This window comes from Ambystoma mexicanum, chromosome 8 (assembly GCF_040938575.1).
Source record: "Ambystoma mexicanum isolate Mex_15411 chromosome 8, UKY_AmexF1_1, whole genome shotgun sequence".
Lineage (NCBI taxonomy): Eukaryota > Metazoa > Chordata > Amphibia > Caudata > Ambystomatidae > Ambystoma > Ambystoma mexicanum.
This window is the reverse complement of record NC_090929.1, coordinates 75,339,545-75,366,566: the sequence shown is the minus strand read 5'-3', so window position 1 is coordinate 75,366,566 and position 27,022 is coordinate 75,339,545. Positions and strand designations below refer to the sequence as shown.

At 50.8% G+C, this 27,022-nt stretch overlaps 1 protein-coding gene across 1 annotated transcript in view; it reads left to right on the top strand.

Annotated features, from left to right (window-relative positions):
* The window catches only part of DDX31 (DEAD-box helicase 31), a 468,302-nt gene that overhangs the window by 303,304 nt on the left and 137,976 nt on the right, over positions 1–27,022 (top strand). The window contains exons 16-17 of the mRNA XM_069609310.1: positions 1,570–1,620; positions 26,018–26,157. Of these exons, the coding sequence (XP_069465411.1) occupies positions 1,570–1,620; positions 26,018–26,157 (191 nt within the window). The remainder of the gene's footprint in view (positions 1–1,569; positions 1,621–26,017; positions 26,158–27,022) is intronic.

Sequence of the window (27,022 nt, the reverse complement as noted above, 5' to 3'; positions counted from 1 at the left end):
ACCATTTGTTCAGATGAGCAGTTGGTTTGGCCTTTCTTAGTTTAAGTGGTGCCATTTGGTTTAGAGCTTGTTCCAGTGTGTCATTATAGAGTTCAACTAGGGAAGTTGGGTTTGTGTTAGTAATGGAGTGAGTGTTGGTGATGGGAAGTTATAGTGGTCTTAAATTCTCTATGGTGATATTGCTTTTGTTTCTAGGCATAATTTGTGGTGCAATGGTAGTAGGTGTGTTTTTAAGAGTGTCTTTGTGTATGGAGAAGGTGATGAGGTGGTGGTCTGTCCAGGCGCATGGTGTAATGGAGAAGGTGATGAGGTGGTGATCTGTCCAAGCGCATGGTGTAATGTCTATCAGAGAAGTCACAGTTGGTATCGGCTAGCCAGTCCAAAGTTCTACCTTTGGAATGTGTGGGCTTATTGATGCGTTGTGTGAGACCTAGTTGAGTGATGGTGTCATTAAGCAGGGAGGCGTTTGCATCGTTAGGGTCATCGAGGCCTAGGTTGAAGTCCCCCATTAGAATCATTTGTGCACCTGGTTTGGTGTTGGGTGTCAGTAGATGGGAAATGTCCTCCTCGAATGAGGTAATGGCACCTGGGGTCTGTAAATAATGTGAAGTAATATAGTCTGGGTGTTCGATAATGGGAGTTTGGACAGAAATTCAGCAGAGGGTAGACCTGGATTGGAGACTTCTCTGATGTTCAAGTTGGATTTCGTGATGAGGGCCACACCTCCCCCAGTCCCAGACTTTCTATCTGCCCGGATGATGGTGTAGTTCTCTGGGATAGCGATTGAAAATGCGGGTCCTGCAGCGGGATGTAACCATTTTCAGTAACTGTGAGGAAGTCCAAATGATTGGACGTGATCAGGTCAGCAATATCGGGGGCATGAGCCACTATGGATCGAGCCTTGGTGAGTGCACCCTTGATTGTTGAGATAGAAGTGGTGGAAGAGACATTAGTCCTACTGTAAATGTTACATGTTTGTCACTATAAAAACTACTCTGGAGACTTGTGAAGAAAACACATCCAGACAATACTTTATCTGATTGCGATAATAAACTTTGAAAATGGCACTCCCTTGGTATTCTTGTAGGTTCGCCGCCGTGTGCAGCAAAATGCCCCTAAATCCTAGAGACCGCTTTGTGGATTGAACTCTGCACAGGGTGCTGTTGACATATATAGCCCTTTCTCTCTGCACCCCTTTTATTCCATTACTGGTGCCAAAGCCATGCTTGGTGATGCCCCTGCAGCCCCCCTCCATTCCCATAGGAGGCGCTCTCCATGGGCTCTTCCAATGTACATCGTTCCTGGCCTGCAGCGCCCAGGACGTGGGACCTACCCAACTGAGGGGGAGGCCAGTTACTTGTTCCCTGTTCAGGTTTGTTGCCCTCAGTCTCTTTTAATGCAAGTCTTCGCTGTCCGGCGTGCTCGCTCTTCAGTGACTCGTGACACCCATCGCAGCTCCTGTCCTCCTATGCACCTCTATGTACTGTCCCCATAAGGGCCTCTGCTTTCTCCAGGCTTCAGCCTGTCCACTGAGCTCCATGCTAACACTGCTTCTTGTTTCTCTTGCAGGACGTGGCTGCGCGTGGTCTGGACCTGCCTCAGGTGACCTGGATTGTGCAGGTGTGTTGCTTCCTTCTGGGTTTTCTTTGAATATCCAGACATCGATTGTGTAGGCCTTACAGAGTAGAGCAAAGACGTTTCGAAATGTTTTCTTTTTAGTAAGTGGACATAGGAATGTGTTTTTTGTTTGTTTTTTAATCCATTCAAAGATCTGACCACATGTTGAGCCAAAAACTCCCCAATTAAATGTTGGGGGATCAGAGTGACCCCCAAACTGCACTGCCTCCAAATGATCCACCCCGGGAACCCTTCTATGTCCCCAACCAGAGCCATTTGTCTTGGCTGCGATCACCAGCACTCTTCTGCTCTTCTAAAACCTGAAACTGACGCAAAGCCAAGTCGCCCCTTTGCTGGCCTCTGGGCTTACATGATGTGCTAAATAAATAATGCTGCCTTGGGCTCATACGTCATCAGCCACTCATTTCAAGGGGTATTTATGTGGCCCTGTTAAAATGATGGTGGAGAAACCCCCCCCAAACTAAGCCCAAAATGTAGCTAACATGAGCTCATTCACAATTGTTAGGGAGCTTTACAAAAGTCCTATCTCTGAGAGGCCTTTAGGAGTCTCACCCCTTTGATGTACATGGTTCCAACTCTTGGGTTTGGCCGCAACCACACAAGGCTATGATAGAACGGCGAGCAGCCAGGCTTAGTCTAGGAGGGAGGAGGGGTGTAGTGAGGTACAAAGCACTTGGACCATACACAAGGTTCAAGGAAACGCTTACAGACTTACAAAGATGTTTTTAATCTATATACACTAAGGCAAAAGATTAAAAGCCAAGTAAGTACTGTAAAGCAGTAGAACACATCGAGTAACAAGTGTGATATCCTTCAGATAGAAAGTCACAGATGTAGTAGCCTTTGGATAGCGTTTTCAAGAATAAATCACTTAATAGAATCAGCTGAAAAATGAGAACTTTTGTAAACTTATGTAACATTTAGTAACTTGGCTTCAGCCTAAGTCCAACCCTAGCTTATGAGAGTTTCACGTGGTTCAGAGTGCCACTGGGGCACCCGTGACCAAGGGGGTTGAGCAGGTAGACAGGGGGGGGGGGGAAACAGGGTTGCAATGTTCAGAAGCGCACAGTCCAACCGGATCGCTTCAAGTATTGCAGGCAAGTACAAGTTGGTTTTGCAATTCAAGGGAATTTGGGCGATTCCCCAGAGGATGGCCCTGTAAGGCAGGCGAGAATACAATGGGTTGTCTGCCCCAATGTATATCTATGGGGAGACCATGGGCAGGTGCGAGATGGGATGGATTGGCAGCCTCATGAATCACAGGATCAGCAAGCAAACAGGACAGTACCTTCAGGTGAAGAAGCGATTGCTGCAGGATGGTTCGAGCGGTGAGGCGACAGTAGACGCTGTTGCAGGTTTCTCTGTCTTGGTGACAAAAGAAAGGGACTTGGCTGGATCTGCCGTCATGCAGACGGACACCCAGCAAAGGATCTTTGCTGTTCTGGCTTGTTGACTCCTTTTCTAGGCTTGATTGAAGGACAGTTGTCGTGTGGTAGACTTTTCTCCTTTTTTTGGTCCTCGTCTTGGCTAAAGGGACATTGAGAAGCTGGCTCCAGTCACTGCAGGCTTGGGGAGATGCCGACAAGTTCCAGGCGAAACCACGCTTCAGGAAATGTTGCACTGCAAAAAGGCATAGGACTCCTGTATCGATGATTTGCAGGCTGTGGAGGTCCGAGCTCTTCCAGGGATGGCGTAAAATACAGTTCATTGAAGGACTGTTTGGGCCCACCAGTCCAAGGGAGGAAGTAGTCTCGATTGGAGCTTCCCTTTTTCTCAGAAATTGATGTCGGGACAACAACGGTTACTCAGTGGGCTCTGGCGGTTGCTGGAAGTGGCTGCCGGACATCCTTCCTTTTCTTCTATGGATCTTCAGTTACAGTGGCCGGCTCTGATTTTCAGCTCCAGGACCCTCAAATGTATCCAGGAACACTGGCCGAGTCCACCATTTAAGCTTCGGCAGTGGCTATCCAATGGGGACTGCCAGCCTCCCAGCACAAACTGGTTCTAGGCAGGTCACCTCCCTCGCTTCCTGGCCTTTCAGGCACTCGCAGAGCTATGGCAGGTTTTCCCAAGGAAGCCCGCAAAAGACCTAGCAGACCCTCCCCCACCCGGCAAGTTAGAAGAATGGCCAAGAAAGGACAAGTCATCGTGAACAGGACTTAGAAAAGTACAGCCACCATATTTGGTTAATGGTGAACTCTGTGTTGCTTACCGCAGCAGTGACAAAAAGTTGTGCAAAAACGTTACTGCCACCAGCCTGTCCGATCATTTTGTCACCTTAACTTTAAAGTTATTGGAGAGGCGAGGAAAGGGTTACACAGTTTCCCCTGAACACTCCACGTAAGGCTCTCGTAAAATAAAACCCAGGGAGTATAGAAAGTATCCCCTGCCTTGGATAACTGTGTTATCACAAGGAAAATGAAAGGTGGAAGCTCAAGGAGCTCCAGCAACACTGCACAGAAGGTGCTGTGTGCTGCAATAGAAACTCCAACAAGAAGTAACCGAGTTAAAAAGGGTTCCCAAAAGCAGAGTAAAAGAATGTGTGTGGAAATAGGTTCCCACTCACTCAGGAGAACTGGTCAAAATTCCAGGAGTCCAGCCAAATGTGCTGGGGACTCACTGGTGGGGAGGACTTTATTTAAAAAGGAAAATCTACTCTAACAACGTTTTCTGCTAGGCCCAACAGAACTGTACTACAGGAATACGCCTAGTCCCTTGAGGTCTTTGGGACCGATGGCTAGACCCCACAAGATTAACACCCCTCCTCTGACTTCCGTAACCTCATCTTTTAGGCTTCCAAGATCTTTGTATAATCTTGGGTCTCTCCATCACTTTAGGATCTTTCTAAGGATCAAGGCTCTAGGTTCTAGTAACTGGCTGCCCTTCCTTTTTTCCTTCTGCCTCCCTTGTTTCTCTCGTGCTACTTTCCTCCTCTCTGCTCCCTTGCTCCTCTCCTCTCCTTTCTTTGTATCCTCTCCCTTTCTCCTGGCCCTCCACACTTCCTTCTTTCTCTGCTCCTCCTGTCGTCCATTGGTTCTCACCCCTTAATCTCTCCTCTGCTGCCTTCCTCTTTTCCACCACTGATCTGCCATTCTCTCCCTTTACACCTCCTCAACGCTTCAGTTTACGCTCTCCTCTTTTCTTCATGCACGGCTGAGATCTCTCCCTTTTTCCTTCTTCTCCTGCCTTTTCCTCCTCCTTTTTTTCTTTCACCTCCTCGCCAAGCTGGCATATTTTTTTTTCTCTTCCCCTTCTCAGCCAGTCCTCCCTGCACCTACTCCTTTGCTGCACCCTCCCTCAGACTACTAACTCCCCCCGCCCCCCCGCCCGAACTCTTGCCTCTTGTGGCAGTGCACATTTATATTTGCGTGGTAACAGGCTGGGGCTTGGGAGTGCTCTGCATGGTGTGCTTGGGCTTGGCCATTGGGTAAGTATTAATACATTGTAGAGCACCAAGGGACCACACAGGTGGTGACAGTGCGCGGTTTGAGAACCTTTAACATAACATGATCTGCAATTTCCCCAGCTGATGAGCATTTCCTGCTGGACTACACTGCGACTCCGCTTGCTGAAGTAATATAGCTGAAGTCTGCCATTTTATTTCCAGTTGGCCTGTTGTGATAACTTCTTCCCCACACCCTCGGCCCCCACGGTTGGAAGCGAGCGGGGCCTGGGCCCTGGGGTCTATACCTGTGCATGCCGCGCACAGTCTGATGCCTATAAAAGCACTGCCGCCCATCATTACAGGGCTTGTGAACTTGCAGGGGTGGGGCAGGCTCAGTGCAGGTTCCAGAGCCGCATCTTACGTGCTTTTTGGGGGGAATTTGGGGTTCTCGGTCAGAGGATTTCCTACAAGCAAGGACCCCACCCCTGTTGTATGCATGTGATGCTTGTAAGCCTGCCTCTTGTATTTCGCTGCCCCCCTGTTGTATGCATCTGCTGCCTGTATGCCTGGCTTGTATTTCACTGCCCCCCCCTGTTGTATGCATGTGGTGCCTGTATGCTTGCCTCTTGTATTTCGCTGCCCCCTGTTGTATGCATCTGCTGCCTGTATGCCTGTCTTGTATTTCGCTGCCTCCTGTTGTATGCATGTGATGCCTGCATGCCTGCCTTTTGTATTTTGCTGTCCCCTGTTGTATGCATGTGATGCCTGCATGCTTGCCTCTTGTATTTCTCCTCCCTGTTGTATGCATGTGATGCCTGTATGCTTGAATCCTTCATCGTGGTGCCCCCCCCCCCCTGAAAGAAACCTTCTCCTGCCATCAACGCCTTGTTGCTGATGCTTCGATTTGACTTTTGGACTCATGTGACTCATGTTGGTTCACCCATCTCGAATCTCGTCGTTCTCATGCTGGACTTCCTTAAGAATCACTTAATCATGATGGCCTTGAACCATGCTGTGCCCATCTACGAATTGAAACCTGGCTTGCACTTGCTGATCTCTTGCAACGTTGTGTTCAGTACTGACCTCTGCAACTTGATTTGCTCTTTCCACTTGCTTATGTGCTCTATAACTCTGCATTTTGCCAGCTTTGCTTCTTCTCTTTCGCCACACTTGCCGCTTCTCAGCCTTCTCTTCCTCTCCCTGTCTTTTCCCTCTCCCCCCCCCACTATATTCTATGCACTTACTCTATCAGAAATGTCATCAGACCTAGTATGATACTATCTTGTTTGTCCCCCGTCCCATCTTTTGTCAATCTCCAGCACTACCAGAAATGTCGTCGGGCCTAGTATGATAGTCGCTTGTCTGTCTCATCTCCTACCTCCCCCTCCTTCCCTCCCTCCCCTCCTTCTCATTGTCAAAGCTCTTGCACTATCTGAAATGTCAGGCCTAGTACGATAGTTAATTTCACATTCTTAATGTCTCAAGGCCTTGTAAGAATGTCATTGTATTGTCCCTTGCGCCCTTCCTTGCCTTGAAGTGCTTTGAAACATGTGTGTATAGGCTCTATACAAATAAACAATCAAGCAAGGCTAGTGAGGGCTTGGGAAACCCCAGCTACCACCACTGGGGACCACATCAGAGCTGCCCAGCACCCCAAAGGTCACCTCACTCTGACCTCATAGCCTGTCGCTTGTGACGTTGTCACGTTAGACTGATGAGCAGATATTGCCCTCATTACGAGACTGCTGGTAACCTGAGTTACCGGCAGCCTCGCCTTACCGTTTTCGCTGCCCGATTGCACGGAGAAACAGTAAGTTCCCATTCCCGTGGAGTCCCATGGGAATTGGGAACCCAGTGAAGAAAAGTCTGCCAGTAGGGACCAGAACTAACGTCCGGTCAGGCCTGCTGGTAGTTCAGAGCCCCTACCGGCAGGGCAGGTCAATACAATCAATGGTAACTATACGGCAACTATAGGCCTGCCTACGCTGTGACAAGACATCAAAGCCTTGGAATAGTTTGTAGAGTCAGTTCACCAGAGGCAGAGACGGTCTCAGGTTTGGTGCTCAAGGTCCCGGTGTGGAGGGAGACTTTGTACCCACTGGAGCGAGGTGACCTGCCAGTGAGGTACTACATTGCAGCTGTCCTCAAGCTGTCACTGACAGTCACAGTTCTGGTCACTGGGAGATGTAGGTGGGGCCCCCACAGCTCAGGCTAGCCTGAGGTTCCATGGAGTCCCAGGGGTCTTGGTGTAATGTTTTGGTCTCGTTTGCCATGGTGGACCTCTATCTGTTACCAAACACTGGTCTCCGGGTGCTCCCCCCTCTGGTCGCGCAGTAGGGTGTCTTCTGGGAGCAGCGTGTCCTGGAGGCCTGCACCTGTTGGGTTGAGGGGAGGAAATGCTGCTTTCATGGTTTATTCTTGAAGTCCATTATCCACAGATCTGAGCAGAACTCCACCTTCAATGTGTGATCTTGGACAGATGCATCAGCAGTTCTTCCTCCGGTTCCTCTCTGGTTTCAGGCCATCTTCTTGGGTGCTTCGAAACATCGCCACAGCGATTGACCAAACTGAGGTGCATACTCCTCTTTCTTTTAGGACTATTGAGAGCTGGGTGCAAACGCTGCTTTCGGTCTCAATCGTGCATCCCTTCAAATATTTGGCAGTACCTGCTACACACGAGGCCTGCGCATTCAAATGTTCCCAGTGAAACACACATGAAGTGGCTCATCCTTGGACCCAGGTGTCTTATTCAGTCCCGGCCACATCTGCTCCTGGCTGCCCCTGTCCCAGGATTCCTGAGCAGGCAGAGGTCATGCCCATACTTGGCATATTTAGTTGTGAAATTCCTATGGGATTTCCCTAGTGCACCCACAGCTAACTGGACGATCTAGGAAGTCCCTGAGGGCGTCGGAGAGATGGAGCGCTGGCCTGCCCTCACCAGGGCAGGGAGAGAGCCAACAGTGGGAGTACCCTCGCTCTAGTGAATCGGCCTGTTGGAGTAGGGAGACTGGGCTTGAGAGGTGGGAGCCCCTTGAAAGGCTGAGGGATAGGTGTGCAGGCACCCCCACTTACACTGCAGGCCCCTATTGTCTGTTTTGTAACATAATTTTTGTAACTACACTGAAAACGTGAATTCTCTTGTCTCATTGTCATAGTGTTCGGACAGTATTTTTCTAAAATCCACCTAAGTGAGACTTTATAAGACTATCCCTTGGCAATACAGAAATTCCAACTCTTAGTATAAGACTGTAAAACTCAAAGTAGCAATGGCAGAGCAGCCAGCCGCATTTTAGGAGGGAGAGAGGGCTGTAGCTTGGTACAAAGAATCTGTAGCATACATATAGTCCAAATAAACTATCCACAGATCTGAGCAGAACTCCACCAACATAATACAATATAATACTCCATACAATATATACACTGATATATTGTAAGAATTGTTTGTTTTATGTATACACAGGCAAAGAGAATTCTTTAGAAAGGTAAGTACTATTATAAGTCATAAACACAATACAAAAACAACACAATACGTATGGTAAGAAAACCAGAGTGTATAACCATATTTAGAATAGCAGCATGCAGCTCAAGGTCAGTAAAACCCAGTGTTACACATTTAGAATAGCAGTATGCAGTTCAAGGTGAGTTAAACCCAGTGTTGCACATTTGGAATAGCAGTATGCAGTTCAAGGTGAGTTAAACCCAGTGTTGCACATTTGGAATAGCAGTATGCAGTTCAAGGTGAGTTAAACCCAGTGTTGCACATTTGGAATAGCAGTATGCAGTTCAAGGTGAGTTAAACCCAGTGTTGCACATTTGGAATAGCAATATGCAGTTCAAGGTGAGTGAAACCCAGTGTTACACATTTAGAACGGCAGCATGCTTTTCAGTGGCAGTAAAACCACATTATTTGACGTTTAGAATGACAGTGTGTCATTCAAGGTGAGCAGACCCTATTGGTAGTGACCTATGTTACTTATTCTGTTTCAGGAAAAAGCAGTTACACTAACATTACTTTCTAGAATAGTGGAACACAGTTCGTAGGTAAGTAAATGACGTGATACAGAGAATAAGGACTGTCCAAAGCCAGAGAGGGTGCAGGGTGGCAGGTGGTGAAACCGTGAGGCCTGAGCTGAGGTGTGTACAAGGTGCAAAGGCTAGAGCTCCATTGACCTGGGCCCTGAGCGTGAAGGCTCAGAAAGAAAGGAAGAATGGAAAGGCAAGAAGAGAGGGAAATGGAGACCGAGAGAGAAGGAATAAGTAGCAATGAGGGAAAGAGAAAGGGGGAGAGAGAGAAACCAGATCGAGGGTAGATGAAGCCATAGTCCGGATTCCAGTGTGGCAATGGAAAAATAACACTGGCCCACCATTCCGACCCAGGAGGGCTCATCCAGAATCCTAGCCAGGAATGGACAAGGATCATAAACGGACATTATTAAGAATGAACCTGAGATTACTTGAAGGGGCCAGAAAGAGAGCATAGAAAAGAGAGCAACTATAGGGCTTTGGGACCTTTGGCTCCAGGACAATTGGTGCCCAAAACAGACCCTGCCTTGCAACCTGAGGTAGTGGGGGGCGTTTCATCTCATCCCCTCTCCTGGGCCACCCTCTTGACTTGTCCTTCCTCCTCCTCAATGGCAAACTTTCTTTGCTCTGATCTTCTCGCCACCTCTCATCCCCTCTCCTGGGATGCTCCCACCCCTTTCCTTCTCCTGCCTCATCCTCAATGCCAAACTTTCTTTGCCTCTGATGTTCTCTCCACTACTCACCCCCTCTCCTGGGATGCCTCCCCTTTTCTTTCCCTCCTTCCTCCTCCCTCCATTTGAAACCACCAGCATCTTCCTGAGAAGTCTTCCTTCCTCCTCCTTTACCTTGCCTTCTTCATCCACTCTTCGGCTCTCTGTCTCTGATCCCTTCCACTCACTCATCACCTGTACTCGCACAATTTGGGGTGCTCCTTGCCTCTTCTATTCTGGTGCCATGTGGGGAATTGAGGTAATATGGGCTTTGCCTGATTCTGCAATAGTTCCGACCAGCTGGCATCTTTGTCACTGGCAATCGCCAGTTGGCTAGTTGTGTGTTCTCGGTTTCTTCTTTCTGCCCAGATCCTTGTGCACGTCTGAATATCTGTACCCCCCGACCCCTCCACACCCATCGCCCCTTTTACACCATCAGGAATGTCTTCTCCGCCCTCATCCTCAGTAGGCGGGACTACTGCTTAGGCCTCATCATGGGACTCCTTTACTCCACTTTACCTGCAACCTCGATCAACCTCCCTCGATCCTCACTCACCTCTACATACCACCTCCATCTGGGGTGACTGTCTCAGGAGCAGTCGCCCACTCTTGTTAGGAACTGATGGTGGCAACAGTAAGACAGACACAAGTGATCATAGTTAAACAGTGTTTATTGAACTGTATAGGCAGGTTGGAAAAACGCCTAATCTAAACCTAAATCTAAGGTGGGAGTAAGCCACGACCATCAAATAAAAAATAAGGCAGTCCTAGTGGCGTCTTGTCAAATAAAAAGGGCCTATACTAAAAACAAATATATATATTGTCAATCCTTACAACTAAATACAAGAAGAGTGTGGGATAGGGTTCACAAGAAAGAAGTGTTCACAAATGTTAAGTCAGGATGTGGTAGTCAGTGGGGGTGTGGGGGGGGTCTCCCGTCCCTACGTTTTGAGCACTGGACAAGGCGGGACTCCGGATTACAGCACATGCTCGAGCTTTCCCAGCTTTCCATTCTCCGGTATCGGGACCTCCACTGGTTAAGTCTCATTTCTACAAAAGGTCTTGCCTCTGAGGACCTGAACTGTTCAGCATAACAAACAAAATGTTCCTTTCTGTATGTAGGTTGGGTGATGACTTTTCACCCCTTGACCCCCCACTTCCAGGCTCCGACCCTTCTCAAATGTTTAATTTATTCATTTATATGATGCGCACCGGACCCAGGAGTATCGGGGCGCAAGCAGTACAGACAATGCAATGCTTAATTTACAAGTTACATAGATAGTTCTAAACAGGACATATAATTACAAGGTAGTACATAGAAAAGGCATAACTAATACATAGGTATGCACTACAAAAGTAGGTGGACATGGCAAATATATAAAGAAAAATATACACAGGTACATACTTGTTTAGTGATCATTTGCCTTGAGCCAGTTGATATAACTAAGTCTAAACCTTGGGTAGGATTGATCCGTCCTGAGATGGTGTGGTAGGGAGTTCCAAAGTTGGGCCGCTTTGACCTGGAAGCTGTTAGCCTCCCTCAGTCGGTTTCACTGCAGCTTTTCCCAAAACAATTTCACCTGTGGCATTCACAAGTCTTAATGTCCTTTTAGACAATCCACTGTGGACATCCCTCCGCTGGGTTCACTCTAGCCAACCACACAGTTCCTTTTCTTTTCTTACTATGCGTAATTCATCTCTCTTAGCTTTCCAATAACGTGCCGGTCAAATACTTTGGACTGTACAGGAGGTTTTGTTAGACCCCTGTATGACCACTTTGACCTTTTCCGCGCGGCTCTCCTAGGGCCTTCAAGTATTGGTAGTTTCAACAGTAGGGGAATCAACCAGTCTATCAATTGAGTACCCACCTGGTGCACTACCCCTCTGCAGCTGGATTTCGACCTTAATTTGCCATTTGCAAGCTTCATTCAACACAGCTCGGTTTCTTATCGGTCCTCCCTTTGACTCACTGTCTGTGATGAACCGCTTGTCTTTTCTTTGGTCTGGTGTCAAGGACGGTACCACGGTAGCAAGTGTCTCCCTGTCCTGATTATCAGATAAGGAGGGCTCAGTGTACCTTTGGTATCTGCTGCAACACATGCTGGCTATTGTTTATGGTCCGATTCCTTTCTGGGAGCCTTTTCGGGTCTGGGTCGGAAAGGGCAAGGTTGCTTCTCTCCTTGTCGCCCTTCAGTTCTCTCTGCTTTTCTTCTCCTCTTGAACTGCCACCCTGGGATAGCTGTCTCATTGTGCTGTTTGCCTTGCTCGTAGTGTGCTCTCGTGTTTCACCTTTTATCCCTGTGGGGAAGGGAAAGGGCCGTCGGGTGTGTGATTTTGGTCAATTGCCTGGCCCTTGTATTGGGACATGTCAAGAAAACGGCTCTGGTGTTAGTCCGTTGTCTTTTGTGGTGTGCAAGTGTTTGTGTTGTAAAAGAGGGGTGGGGGGGTAGAGTCTCTGATTATCCTCTGTGGTAGGATGGGGAACCATGTTGGCATATGTAAATACTCCAAATGTTGTCTATTAGCTCCCTCTGTGAGTGTGGCAGCCAATTGGGGTTGCTCAGAACCCGGGCGAATCTACCGAACCAAGCCTGGGTTCTAAGCAAGCTGCTCACTGCTTGCACATGCCCTGCATCATCCTCCCACCCCACCCTTCAGTACTGTGCCCCCGCACTGCCAAACACCCCCCAGAAACCTTCTGGCCTCACTCCAGAGGCCGCCTCTGCACTGCCTCGCTGGCGCCTCAGCATGCAGGAGCAGCTCTGTGGCAGAGAAGAGGGTGGTGTCTGGAGGTGAGGGAAGTGTGGCAGGGGACTGGCAGGGGTGGGAGTTCTGGCATTGTGGCAAGCAGTAGTGCTGCGGGAGGCACAAGGCATGTGCGAACAGTGCGCTGCTTGTTCAGTACCGAGGCTTTGAGAGAGCCCCTGCTTTAGTTTCAATGTCGGCCATTATTGGAGCTTTATTTTTTCATTGCCCTTACCACGGGTCGCACGCTTACAAAGACTTGTTTTTAGATGAATTATTGCTCCGAGTACCCCCCAGTAAACAAATGTGGTGTTCTGGTAGTAATAATTAGCCATTTCACAGGCTGTGCCGAGTAATAACGGCCCAGAGACCCTCATTAAATGCCCTTGCTGCACTCTGTGGCCCTGGGCGGTTACTACACAGTGCAGCCCATGGAACTGGTCGTTATTAGCCTGTAATCATTGTAAGGTCCATGTCACCCTCCTTTTGCTGTCCCCATGTCTCCCTACTACTCCAGGTTAAAGTGTGTGTTCTTGCATCTCATTTACTTATGTACGGCCCCCACACTTGATGCCAATCCTGTACCCAGCTTCTGGTTGGAGCTCTTAAATTTAAAATGCACCTATACAAAATGGGTTTCAAGGCGCAACAAGACAAAAAAAGGGGTGGGCACAGGGGTGGCAAAAACAGTCCTACTAGGCCTTGTCATTCGGATTGTGCTAGTGCAGTAACCAGAAGTGCAGGGGGTAGAGGGGAGTGCCGGTCAGAGTGGAAGGGCCCCTGGGTTAAGCAAGTGCCAGGGGAAGCAAGACAGACCGAGCCAAGGGAAAGCAGAGCGTGCAAGGGAAGAAGGTCCACGTGCTAAATGTGAGGAACCGGGCTTGGAGGGCTTAATGGTGCAGACCCGGCCAGGCTAGTGCAGGGGGAGGGACTACGGAAGGGCAAGTACAGGAAGAGGGGGCCAGGTGCAGGGGTAGGTTAGTCAAGGAGGGCCTGGCAACCTGGAAGAATCTGACGGAACCAGGTGGCCTTTCAAGAGGCAGAGGGGGACATTAGCAGGGAAGGGAGAGAAGGAAGGATGAGAAAAGGAAGGTCTTGAGAAGCTTCTGGAACTTAAGGAGATCCAGAGGGAGTCATCTGCGGAGGAGAGCGATCTACCCCCACTCTCTGCTTGGAAAAGCGTCTGATATGCAGCGAGTTGGTGCTAGAAGACCGAAGGTCTCTAGCAGGGAGGCATTTAGGGAGAGAGAGTTGGATGTAGCAGGGGTCCCAAGCCCCAGAAAGCCTTGAGGACGATGCAGAGGGTCTTGAATTTGATCCTTGCAGCAACCGGGAGCCAGTGGAGTGATTGTAGGACTGGAGAGATGCAGTCCCTGGGCTTGGGCCAAGTCCTGTTCTGGATTAGTTGAAGGGGGCGAAGGGAGGAATAAGACAGGTTGAGGAAGAGGCTGTTGCAGTAGTTTAGCCTGGAGAGGACCAGACCCCTGGAGACATTAGTTTCTGGGGGAAGGTGAGGAAAGGGAGAATGCCTCTGAGGCGGTTCAGCTTGAAGTGGGCTTTCTTAGCAAGGTCCATGATGTGAAGAGAGAAGGAGAGAGAGGAGTGAAATATAACGCCAAGGTTTTTTGCCTCACGTGAGGGTGAGGGGAGGGGACACATGGAGGGCGGCCAGAGTGAAGGAGGGAAGGAGGGAGCTGGGGTCCCAATGAGTAGGATCATTAAAGCAGAGATCATTAGCAGCACATCATGCCTGAATAGCAGGCAGACAGTCGGGAATGAGAGAGGAAGAGGAGGTGGTAGAGGAAGGAAGCTTCAAGGAGAGCTGTATCTCATTCACATGATGTTATTTATAACGCACCTGTATACAAGTGTTTCTAGGCGTGACAAGACAAGGTAGGGAAGACCGAGGGTGGACAAGACAATCTTACTAGTCCTTGTGTCATGTGCATGTACGAACGCAAATTACAGGGGAAACAGAGAGTGGGGAAGTGCCAGGGAGAGGGGAAGGGGGGGGTGCAATCCGGGCAGCATGGCTCTGGGTTAGTGCAAGGAGGCAGGGGACTGTAGGGTTACAGTTATACACCCTAAGTGCGCAGTAGGCCCGCAGGCAGTGCAAATGAGACAGATCATGGAGGAGCCTTTTACCGAGTTAGACTCTGAGAGTGGCAAGCAACCAGTCAGCACAGCAGACAGATCAGTAGGGGAGAGGGAGAGAAAGCAGAGGAGAAAAGGAAGGTCTTAAGCTGTTTACGGAACTTCAGGTGGTCCGGCTCAAGTTTGGGAGGGGCAGGGAGGCAATTCCAGAGGGTGGCACCTGCAGAGGAGAGATCTACCCTCCCACTCTCTGCCTGGAGAAGCATGTGACCCTCAGAGAGTTGGAGTTGGAGGTGGCTCAGCGAAGGGCTCGAGAAAGAAGGTTTTTTGCAAGAGAGTTGCGGACCCTGGCCCAGAAAGCCTGTAGACGATGCAGAGGGTCTTGAACTTGATCCTTGCAGCCACCAGGAGCCAGTGGAGATATTTCAGGGCTGGAGAGATAGTCCCTGGGCTTGAGGCCAAGGACAAGTCTCTGGATTAGTTGCAGAGGGCAGAGAGTAGAGGAAGGCTGATTGAGAAGGAGGATGTTGCAGTAGTCCAGCCTAGAGAGAGAGATCCTGGGCTCTGGAGACAGTGAGCTTCTGGGGGAAAGAGCGAAAGGGTAGAATACCTCTGAGGAGATGCAGCTGGCAGTGGGCCTTCTTGGCAAGGTTTGTGATGTGAGGCGAAAATGAGAGAGTGGAGTCGAAGATGACACCAAATGTTTTTTGCCTCAAAGGAAGGTGAAGGAAGAGTGCCAAGGGAGGGTGGCCAGAGTGAGAGAGGGAAAGTGGGAGCAGGGGTCCAATGACAAGGATCTCCATCTTACTGGCATTAAGGCAGAGATCGTTGGAGGCGCACCAATCCTGAATCGAGGATGGACAGTCGGGAATGAACGAGGAAGGAGAGGAGAGTCTGAAAGAGAGCTGGGTATCCGCATAACACTGAAAGTTGGAGAAGGTAGGTGGGCCAAAGGGGCCAAGTAGACATTGAAGAGCCAGGGTGTGAGGATAGAGCCCCTGGGGGTAGAGGGGGAGGGAAGGAGGGAAGAGGGAGGGAGAGGGAGAGCGAGGCCACTCCAGGGTCTCATGGAGTCGATTGATCTGGGTGGCGTGATTGACTGTGTCAAAAGCAGAGGAAAGGTCAAGGAGGATGAGGACAGAAGGAAAGCTGGAATCAAGATTAGTGGCCGTGTGTAAGATTAAAATGCAAATAAAAAATGAGTTTGTGTCTGTGCCTCCCTCTCTAGGTGGCATTGTCCGGGTGTCTTTCTATGCTTGCCTGAGCCCCATGTTTGTGGAATACTTCAAAACGTCTTTACGTCAATGTGTCATTGTTTCTGCACTTTCCCTTGTACATATGTTGTTGTGTACAACCCGTTTGTGTTGGGTTGGGATGTTGTGTTGATTTATACCGTGCATCGCTGCCAGTTTGATGGTCTTTGTGTGCGATTGCTTAACTGCTTTTGAGGCTTTAGTTCAATGTTTACTTGCGTTTCAGCATGTGTGTGTTTTTTGCATTTGTAGTTTTTGTCTGAAGCCATGTTAGTGTTGCATTATGTGAGTGAGTGTTTGCGAGTGGCGGTGCCTCGATGGCTGTAGGATGTTGTCTAGCCCTGGGATTGTGTCTTCAGTATTGTGGGTACTGATGTGGGGGCATCAGTGTTGTTATTGTACTGCTTGTTGTGTTTCCATCGTTCTTGGGGCCCCTGCTCCTGTGCCCTTGTAATGGTGCTGCGCCTCGTGAGCTTGAATAGGCCATGTCTGTTAGTGTGTCCTTGCCTTTCTCTGGTTGGCGGTGCTCCCATCACCCTTGCATGTAGGTGTGATAAGACAAGGCATTGTTGTGTGCCCGTAGCTTTTGTCAGTGTGCTCCTGTCTCTGCGAGTCGCTTGGAGAGTCTACCTGCAAGTCTGAAGATTGTGTGTCCCGATCTGTGTGTCAACATCCCTGTGGTATTGTCTCCGTGTTGCAGTCCCTGATGAGTGGCCCTGTGGCTGTGTGCAGTGGCCCTGGGTGTTGTGCACCTCTTTCTCCGGCAGTGTCTCCCCATCTGTGAGTGGCCCTGTGGCTTTTGTGCAGTGGGCATGGGCGTTGTGCACCGGTTTCTCCGGCAGCGTCTCCCCATCCCTGTCAGTGGCACTGGCCCTGTGGCTGTGTGCAGTGGGCCTGGGTGTTGTGCACCGGTTTCTCCGGCAGTGTCTCCCCATCCCTGTGACTGTGTGCAGTGGGCCTGGGTGTTGTGCACAGGTTTCTCCGGCAGTGTCTCCCATCCCTGCGAGTGGCACTGTCCCTGTGGCTGTGTGCAGTGGGCCTGGGTGTTGCGCACCGGTTTCTCCGGCAGCGTCTCCCCATCCCTGCGAGTGGCACTGTGCCTGTGGCAGTGTGCCGTGGGCCTGGGTGTTGCGCACAGGTTTCTCCGGCAGCGTCTCCCCATCCCTGTGAGTGGCACTGTCCCTGTGGCAGTGTGCCGTGGGCCTGGGTGTTGCGCACCGGTTTCTCCGGCAGCGTCTCCCCCATCCCTGCGAGTGGCACTGTCCCTGTGTGCAGTGGGCCTGGGTGTTGCGCACCGGTTTCTCCGGCAGTGTCTCCCCATCCCTGCGAGTGGCACTGTCCCTGTGTGCAGTGGGCCTGGGTGTTGCGCACCGGTTTCTCCGGCAGTGTCTCCCCATCCCTGCGAGTGGCACTGTCCCTGTGGCTGTGTGCAGTGGGCCTGGGCGTTGCGCACCGGTTTCTCCGGCAGCGTCTCCCCATCCCTGCGAGTTGCACTGTCCCTGTGGCTGTGTGCAGTGGGCCTGGGCGTTGCGCACCGATTTCTCCGGCAGCGTCTCCCCATCCCTGCGAGTGGCACGGTCCTAGTGGCTGTGTGCAGTGGGCCTGGGTGTTGTGCACCGTTTCTCCGGCAGGGTCTCCCCATCCCTGCGAGTGGCACTGTCCCTGTGGCTGTGTGCAGTGGGCCTGGGCGTTGCGCACCGGTTTCTCCGGCAGCGTCTCCCCGTCCCTGTGGCTGTGTGCAGTGGACCTGGGTGTTGTGCACCGGTTTCTCCGGCAGTGTCTCCCATCCCTGCGAGTGGCACTGTCCCTGTGGCTGTGTGCCGTGGGCCTGGGCGTTGTGCACCGGTTTCTCCGGCAGCGTCTCCCCGTCCCTGTGGCTGTGTGCAGTGGACCTGGGTGTTGTGCACCGGTTTCTCCGGCAGTGTCTCCCATCCCTGCGAGTGGCACTGTCCCTGTGGCTGTGTGCCGTGGGCCTGGGTGTTGCGCACCGGTTTCTCCGGCAGCGTCTCCCCATCCCTGCGAGTGGCACTGTGCCTGTGGCAGTGTGCCGTGGGCCTGGGTGTTGCGCACAGGTTTCTCCGGCAGCGTCTCCCCATCCCTGTGAGTGACACTGTCCCTGTGGCAGTGTGCAGTGGGCCTGGGTGTTGTGCACAGGTTTCTCCGCCAGCGTCTCCCTATCCATGCGAGTGGCACTGTCCCTGTGGCTGTGTGCAGTGGGCCTGGGTGTTGTGCACCGGTTTCTCCGGCAGCGTCTCCCCCATCCCTGTGAGTTGCACTGTGCCTGTGGCAGTGTGCCGTGGGCCTGGGTGTTGCGCACAGGTTTCTCCGGCAGCGTCTCCCCATCCCTGTGAGTTGCACTGTCCCTGTGGCTGTGTGCAGTGGGCTTGGTTGTTGCGCCCCGGTTTCTCCTGCAGCGTCTCCCCATCTCTGTGAGTGGCACTGTCCCTGTGGCTGTGTGCAGTGGGCCTGGGTGTTGCGCACCGGTTTCTCCGGCAGCGTCTCCCCATCCCTGCGAGTGGCACTGTCCCTGTGTGCCTCTGTGTCAGTGAGTCTAAGTGTTGCTGGGTGTCTGCGTACACACAGGGAACATGTCATTTAAGATTCTGTCTGTAAGCTGCTGACAGCCAATCGGTATTTCCTGAAGGCCGCGTTAGATGTCAGACAGGTACACGAAGAAGCCCCGAACCTGCCTGTCTGCGGCCTCCATCACAGGCGCTCTGCCTGCTCGCCAGGCTTGCCTTCATCCCCCTCATTAGGCCTCATTACCTGCACCGGCTCCTGGCGCACAGGTGCGCCTGGCTGCGGGGGTGCCGGGGCGCGGGCTGACATACAGGCGGGCGCCCTGGAAATAGATGCACGCAGGTTAATGAGGGGACCCAGAGAGAGATGGATTGGGTGGCGGGCAGCTTGCCGCCTGCAGAAGGCCCATTACTCCATCCTTGGCCCATCTCCCGCTCCGCCACATGTCACCAGCCTTCGACTTCTGGAGGGGCCGTGCTGGCGCCGCCATTTCTTTTTTCACGTGCGTCCCTGTGTGTGTACACACACACACTGGAGTTTGTTTTTCTTTTTTGTTTTCCTATATAAAACGTATACATCACAATAACGTCGTTTGTGGTTGGAAGCCAAAGGGCCAGCACGCACACGTTCCCTCCTCACCACCGTGCAAAGCTCCTTTGTGGGCTCACTGCCTAGTTCCGCCTGCACATGAAAATGAAGCCTCGGCGAAAACATTGCACGCAGATACGCAGTGTAATGTGCTATGTCAAGTTGTACAGAGAAGATAGCTCGGGGGCAACGCGCTCGCCCTGGAAGCAAGACGACGCAGGGCAGCACAGGTTCGATCCCCGGGTCCGCGCTTAGAAACCTCTGGGTATTAAGCGCGTTATAAATAACCTATCATATTATATATCAATCTCGTTTCTAGGGGCTCTATACTGTGACCCTGACTCACTCGATGCTTAGCTTTGTGTCAATCATTGTCCCTCACCTTTCCCCCAATGGAGTATATCCTTTATGCACACTTTAGCTTACCTCACACTACCAGAACACGCAGTCACAACACATTTCAAATGTGATCTCTTGCATCAATGCCCTGGTTTTAGTTGCATGTTTTTGTCAAGCTGTGTAGCGGTGCAAGCAAGTTGAGGTTTCGTTTGTAACGTTGTGGACTTCGTATTAGGGTCCCCGCCCCCCCCCACACACACCGCTCCCAATATGGGGGGGCGCAACGTGCTTGTCGCGGAAGCAATAGAATGCGGCGCAGCACGGGTTCGAATCCCGGTCCCGCGCTAAGAAACCACTCGCTGTTATATACGACGGCTGGAGAAGTCATCGACCGTCGACTGCTGCACGACGGATCTGGGCCTCGGTAGGCCGCTGGCCTCGGCCCGGGCCTAGTAGGCCGCTGGCCTCGGCCCTTACAAGTAGGGAGAGTGGGGGGTGGTACATACTCTTCACTCTTGATATATAGTTACATTTATATATATTCCTACACTTAGCAGCCCGCTGCCTTAAGGTGCGTATGGAGGGTACCCCTTTTCAATTCTGCCCCAAGTGCAATCGCAAATACCCTTGGGTCGACAGGCACGCCACGTGCAATCTCTGCTTGCCGAGGGATCACCCCGAAGCGAACTGCAGAGCGTGTAGTAGGTTTAAACCTAAGACACTTAAGGACCGTTCGACAAAGCGTTGGGCCCACCACGCCAGGCAGGAGGCCATGGCAGCGGAGGGCGCCTTCAGCGATGGCAGCGACGCCGTACTTTCGGACGGCGAGGGCATTACGGCGTCGAAAGACAGCCGACGAGCGCAGGTCCCCGACCTCGGAAGGTCGTCCGGCAAGGCGGCTATGGGGAAGACCCCCGGCGACGCAAGCGCTACACACCTAACACACACTAAACACACTAAGACCAACCGGACCTCGACGACGTCGACTTCCCGGAAAGAGGCACAAAAAGAACGGTCCGACTCGGTGTCCTCTGGGCGCTCTCGATCGAGATCGCCTCACGACGCAAGGCAATCATCCACTCTTGCCAAGAGTGCCTCGCTACACACACTAACGGAAGTTCGATCGTCGGGAGACGAAGACGACTTCCACCCCCAGGCCGCGCTCCAAGATACCGAAACCGCGGTTAACACCAGTGAGGCCCCACGCCCGAAGCACACAGATACCTTTCCAGACCCTCGACGCCAGGCGTCGAAAGTCTCTGGGGCCCCCAAGGGACAGGGAAAACATTTTTCCACGCACGGAGAAGGGGGGAAACAGCGGAAAGCACAGATGAGGACCTGGAGGAGGGAGAAGATGAGCAGGAAATTTACAGAGTAGATTCCCCAGTACAAAGCGAAGCCCCAGTTACTGACTCTCCAGTTGATAACCAGCCCCTCCTTAACGAGGTTCTCGCTCGAGCAGCGGAACACTTCCACATCGACACCCACGGTGTACAGGAGGAAAGGGACTTCGCGGAGGAGTTTGTAGGAGAGAGAAGACCGGTCGCTCAGACCATCCCTATCCTCAAATCCATCCAACGAAGAATAGATCCTTCCCTGGTGAATCCTAACCTCACCAGAGCTGTCAACCCCAGAATTGAAAAGATTTTCCGGGCAGCCCAGTCTGACCCTCTGTATATAAAGGGACATCTTAAACCAGATTCCCTAGTGGTGACCAACACTAGAAAGAGGGCTGGCACGCCCTTATCTTCATCAGAAGCTCCTCCCGACAAGGAGAGCAAAAAACTTTACGGGTTTGGCAGAAAGGTAGCCTCAACGTCCGCCTACCAAGCAAGGATTGCGAATTCCACCACCCTGTTGGCTAGTTACAATTGCCATCAATGGGAAGAAGTCGCGGCGCTCATTGCCTCTGCTCCAGAACCGTTAAAGGGCCAGCTGGCTCGGATCTCGGCAGAGGGGAGAGCCGTGTCTGGTTGCATTTTAAAAGCAACTTTCGACGCCGCTGACAACGCAGGGAGATTGATAGCAGAAGGTACTGTTATCAAGAGACATGCGTGGTTACGGCAGTCGGGATTCAAGACAGAAACCCAGGCTTCTTTAATAGACAAGCCAGTGGAACCCGACCTATTGTTTGGGAAAGCGGTCGAAGACGCACTTAAAAATGCCAAAGATGAATATGAGACTCTCAAATCCCTTGGCCAGCTTACCAACAAACCCCCTAACCAGAGGGGGAACAATAATTTTCGTCGCCCACGCGGCCAAAATTCACAAAGAGGCAACTATGCCCAGGGACAAGGTACACAATGGAATAACAACCAGCAGTCTACCCAGAGTTACGGCAGGGGTAACAAGAGAGGTCGTGGAAGAGGCAGAGGCAGCCCCAACAAGGGCGGTGGCACGCCTCCACCAAAACAGTGACGCTCAGTTCAGGGTCCCTTGCCACGCAACCCCAGTAGGGGGACGCATTTCCACCTTCACCCAGGCTTGGGAAGGGATCACCTCAGACAGATGGGTGCTGTCAACAGTATCCGCAGGATATTGTATAGAACTACTGCAGCGTCCCCGGAATCATCCTCCACGACAAAGAGTGCACTCCCTAGAGCATCAAAGGATCCTTCTCGAGGAGATCGCCATTCTGCTAGAAAAGGACGCGATAGAACTCGTCCCAGGACACCAGGTAAACAAGGGTATCTATTCAACTTACTTCCTTGTGCCAAAGAAAGATTTGACAATGCGCCCAGTATTGGACTTACGGCCTGCCAACAAATATGTCAAGCCCCAAAAATTCCGTATGACCACGCTACAAGAGGTAATCCCCCTCCTAAAAAGGGGGATTACATGGCAACCTTGGATATGAAAGATGCTTATTTTCATATTTCCATGCTCCCAGCGCACAAAAAGTACTTGCGCTTCAAGGTGGACAGTCGCCACTACCAATTCAAGGTACTGCCCTTCGGGATAGCTTCAGCACCAAGGGTATTCACCAAGGTACTGGCGGTGGCGGCTGCACACCTACGCAGGGAAGCAATCCCGGTGTACCCTTATCTGGACGACTGGCTCATAACGGGGGAAACCCCAGGAATTTGCAGGTCAAACATTCAGAGGACTATCGACCTCCTCCACGAATTAGGCTTCTCCATCAACGAGAAAAAGTCAAGTCTGGTGCCAGGCACCTCAAAACAGTTTCTAGGAGCTATCCTAGATACTCAGAAAGGATTGACCTTCCCTTCGGAAGAGAGAATTCGGAATATACTTCTGCAAATTCCGCATTATCAGTCAGGTCAACAGATAACAGTACGCAAAGCTATGCGGTTACTGGGCATGATGGCGTCATGCATTTACCTGGTCCCCCACGCGCGTCTGCGCATGCGTCCCATGCAGGAATGGTTGGCGAAACAGTGGTCTCAGGCAAGTGGTCATTGGGACGATCTAGTGGTCGTTTCGCCAACACTCGTACAGAGCCTACACTGGTGGACAAGAGAGAATCTCGCAAAGGGGAAACCCTTTTACGATCCCGAAGTACAAGCCGTGGTGACTACAGATGCATGCCTGACTGGGTGGGGAGCTCACCATCTCCACCACACAGCTCAGGGTCTCTGGTCTCACTCAGTAGCCAAGAACCACATCAATCTGCTAGAGCTTCTGGCAGTATTCCGAGCGCTAAGGGCGTTCGAGCCCCATCTACTGAACTTGTCGGTGCAGATCAGGACGGACAGCACGACAGCCATGTTCTATCTGAACAAGCAAGGGGGGACTCGTTCGCCAAATCTGTCCAAGCTTGCCCAGAAAATATGGATATGGGCACTCAGACGGAACATCTTCCTGTCATCGCAACATGTTCCAGGGGAGCTCAATTCCCTAGCGGATGCTCTAAGCAGAAACTCCCTCCCAGAAGAACACGAATGGGTCCTTCACAGAGACGTAGTAGAAGATCTCTTCTCTCAGTGGGGTTTCCCCACTATAGACCTATTCGCCACAAGCGAAAACAAACAATGCCCAGGATTTGCATCCAGGTTCCCCCAGCCGGACTCCCAAGGGAATGCCCTGTGGATGAACTGGTCAGGGATGTTTGCGTACGCTTTTCCACCAACTCCTCTCATCAGGAAGGTGGTGTACAAGATGAACAAGGAATCTATGACGCTCATCCTAGTTGCTCCCATGTGGGCGAGACAACCATGGTTTCCACACATACGCAGGATGGCGGTGTGCGAACCCATCAGACTCCCAGCCTGGTACAACCTACTGTCCCAGCAACAGGGTCAAACAGTGCATCAGGAACCCAACTCTATGAACCTAGCAGCATGGCTCCTGAAGTCATAGAGTTTGGACATCTCAAATTACCACAGAGGTGTATGGACATTCTAAAGGAGTCCAGGAAACCAAATACAAGGCACTGTTACTTTGATAAGTGGAAAAGATTCGTTATCTGGTGCCAGAATAAACAAATCAACCCGGTTGATTGCACTCCTTCCAACGTTGTGACATACATGCTCCACCTGCTGGATGCAGGGTTGGTTTTTAACTCGCTGAAAGTACACCTGGCAGCCCTCTCGGCTTACACCACATCCCATAACAAGGTCTCGTGGTGGAAAGTACCAGTGGTTAAAGCCTTCATGGAAGGAGTAAAGAGACTTCACCCTCCTATTTCGAACCCACCGCCAGGATGGGACCTCAACGTGGTGCTAGCTAAGCTCATGGGACCCCCATTCGAACCCATGCATAAAAGTAGTCTCAAACACCTGACTTATAAAACGGCCTTCTTAGTAGCCATTACCTCCATAAGAAGGGTCAGTGAAATTCAGGCTCTGTCAGTGCAGGATCCTTTCTTTACTATCCACAAGGACAAACTGGTTTTACGCACACACCCTAGGTTCTCACCTAAATTCATATCCAAGTTCCATGTAAACCAGTCCATCGAGCTTCCGGCTTTCTTCCAGAACCCGCAAAGCTCGGCTGAGGTGAAACTACACACCCTAGATGTGCGTAGGGCGGTCCTATACTATGTAAATAAAACCAGACCGCTAAGGAAAACAGATCAACTGTTTGTCTCCGTAGCTACAGGCAGAGAGGGGGATCGCGTCTCTAAGGGCGCTATCTCGAAGTGGATTATCAACTGTATACAGCTGTGTTACTCTCTTTCTGACAAGACTCTGCCTTTTACGCCAAGGGCCCACTCTACTAGAGGCATTGGTGCCACTCTGGCTTTCATTGCAAATGTTCCCCTCGACACCATTTGCAAAGCGGCTACTTGGAGCTCTATTCACACTTTTACTCAGCATTACTGCATTGACACTCATTCCAAGACAGATACACAAGTGGGACAAGCGGTTCTAAGACACCTGTTTGCTCATGACCCTTCTCACATCCCACCTCCTTCTTCTGGTACTGCTCGCTAATCTATGCACAGCATGTGATCTAAGCAGATTCCACAAGCCTCAGAAGGGATACATTACTCACCGTAATCGTATTTCTGATGCTTGTATCTGCTTAGATTCACATGCGACCCACCCTTCCTCCCCTCCGAGAGAAGGCGCATGATTGCTTGTAGTCTTACCTTTTCTGTCTATCTGCTTGGATTATCTGTACTCACGCTACTCCTCATGCTTCCTCATGTCAGAAAAAATACAATCTGAGGATCCTACACGCGTGAGGGATCTTGGGTACAGTGGACGTCACACTAGGGATAGTATTACTGGCACGCCTGTGTCGACGCCCATTTTCGACTTTCGAAAAACAAACTGTAATACTCCGCAGCTTCCACTAGATGTCGGCCTATGCACAGCATGTGAATCTAAGCAGATACAAGCATCAGAAATACGATTACGGTGAGTAATGTATCCCATATATATTTCTTAAACAAGCATGTCATTTAATCAAGTTACAATATATCCAGCACTGAAATTTACAATTAAGAGTGTTGGTTTTCAATCATCTTCAGACCGATCATCAACCCGATAACCTATGTTCCCTTTGGTTGCGCGCTTTGAAACACACCAGCCTCTTGCATGAGCTCGAACTCCTTCATGGCTTTATAGTTTTTGTAAAAGTTGGCATAAGCCTGTTTCCTGGGTTCTGCTACACAAAACTACAAAAAAGAAAACTGTAATGTTTTGCTTGTTAAAAAGGCGAGACATTAAGCACATTTGACCTCCTTGTAATAGAAGTAGTTGCACCACTGAGACTCAGTGGCTGATTTTATGTATGAATGAATTCCCCTCTTTTTAGCGCTATCACCAATTCGCAGGGTGGCCACTTGCAGCAGACCAGGGGACCGACCACCTGCTCAGCAGAGGCCCTTCTAAACCTGGAAGCTCAGTAACACCCACCCGGGACGATCAGTAGGAGCAACACATAAAAGCCAAGGATTAACCAGTGTGAACATGTTTTCATTGTACAAGTCTAAAAGTAATCCGAAGACAGCACAGGTCTCGCCCGAACCCAGGTGCGAGTAGCACTCTAATGACCATAATAACATAGATTCAAGCTTCAAATGATCCACGACTCATATTTACTTGACATCCTAGCGCGGCGTAACCTGGTTTAGCCCAATCTTGCTTATCTAGGGTGTGTTCTGAATCCCATTGGCAGCCTGTGTTTTAAGATGGGGGGAAAATGTGTTTTCATCGGGCAGGGGGGGGAAGGGGTCATTGTCCACTGAAACCTGCAGCGCTGGTTATTTACTCTCGTGGTCTCTAACTGCCCTTTACCTGTCCTCTTTTCAGTACAGTGCCCCCAGCTCCCCAGCGGAGTACATCCACCGCATTGGCCGGACTGCGCGGATCGGCCTCCGTGGTAGCAGTCTGCTGCTGTTGACCCCCTCCGAGGCGGGGTACGTGCACTCGCTGGCTGCTCATAAGATCAGGTGAGTGCCCGGAATGGCTCCATCCCTCTGACCCACTCTTCTGTACCTTAGGTCCTCTCCTGCTGCTCTCATGTTGTTGCCCTGTACTCCTTTGCCTTTATTTCCTGTCCCACAGTTCTCACTTTCCCCTAAAGTGGCACCAATTTTTGTTGTCTCTGCAGTTTCCTATGCGTGTATGCCACTCCCCAAAATGTCTCTTCACTTATTGGCAGATAACATGTTTTTTTTTTATCGGGCCCAACACATTTCTGTTACCCCAACTTTCTAAAGTCCTACCTTCACCTTCGCCCCCACTGCAAAATCCGCCTGAAACAAAAACCATACCTCAAAAAAAAAACTAGGGGGCTCCCCCTTCTCCCACCTAGCCACAAAAACCTGGAACAGCATCCCGAAATAAATGACAAACACCAAAGACCACCTAAAATTCATAAAACTATTCAAAACCTGGCTCTTCAAAACCACAGATTCAAATTGAAAAAACTAAACAATCAAACAGGAAACGCGAAGAACAGAATGACAGAATTTAGGATGACACTGACAACACCCGGAACTGACTAAGGGAGACTCCTACAATATCAAGAGAGACCACACTAGGTCGAATAGGGCACAAGCAACACCTTATGAGGACAGAAATTAGCATGCCAGGCCAACTCCATCCAACAACCTCACCCATTCCATAAACTCTACCTGGTACCATATTTGAATAAGAGTTGTGTGAACATTAGCAGTTGCCACACTTGAAGTAAGTTGTGGACATTGGCATGGTCCGGGCCCGGATGGAGTTGTGAATGATGGCAGGTGCCGCACCTGCACATAGTTGCGAGCATTGGCACGTGCCATGGCTGGAAGGGGCTGCGAGCGGTAA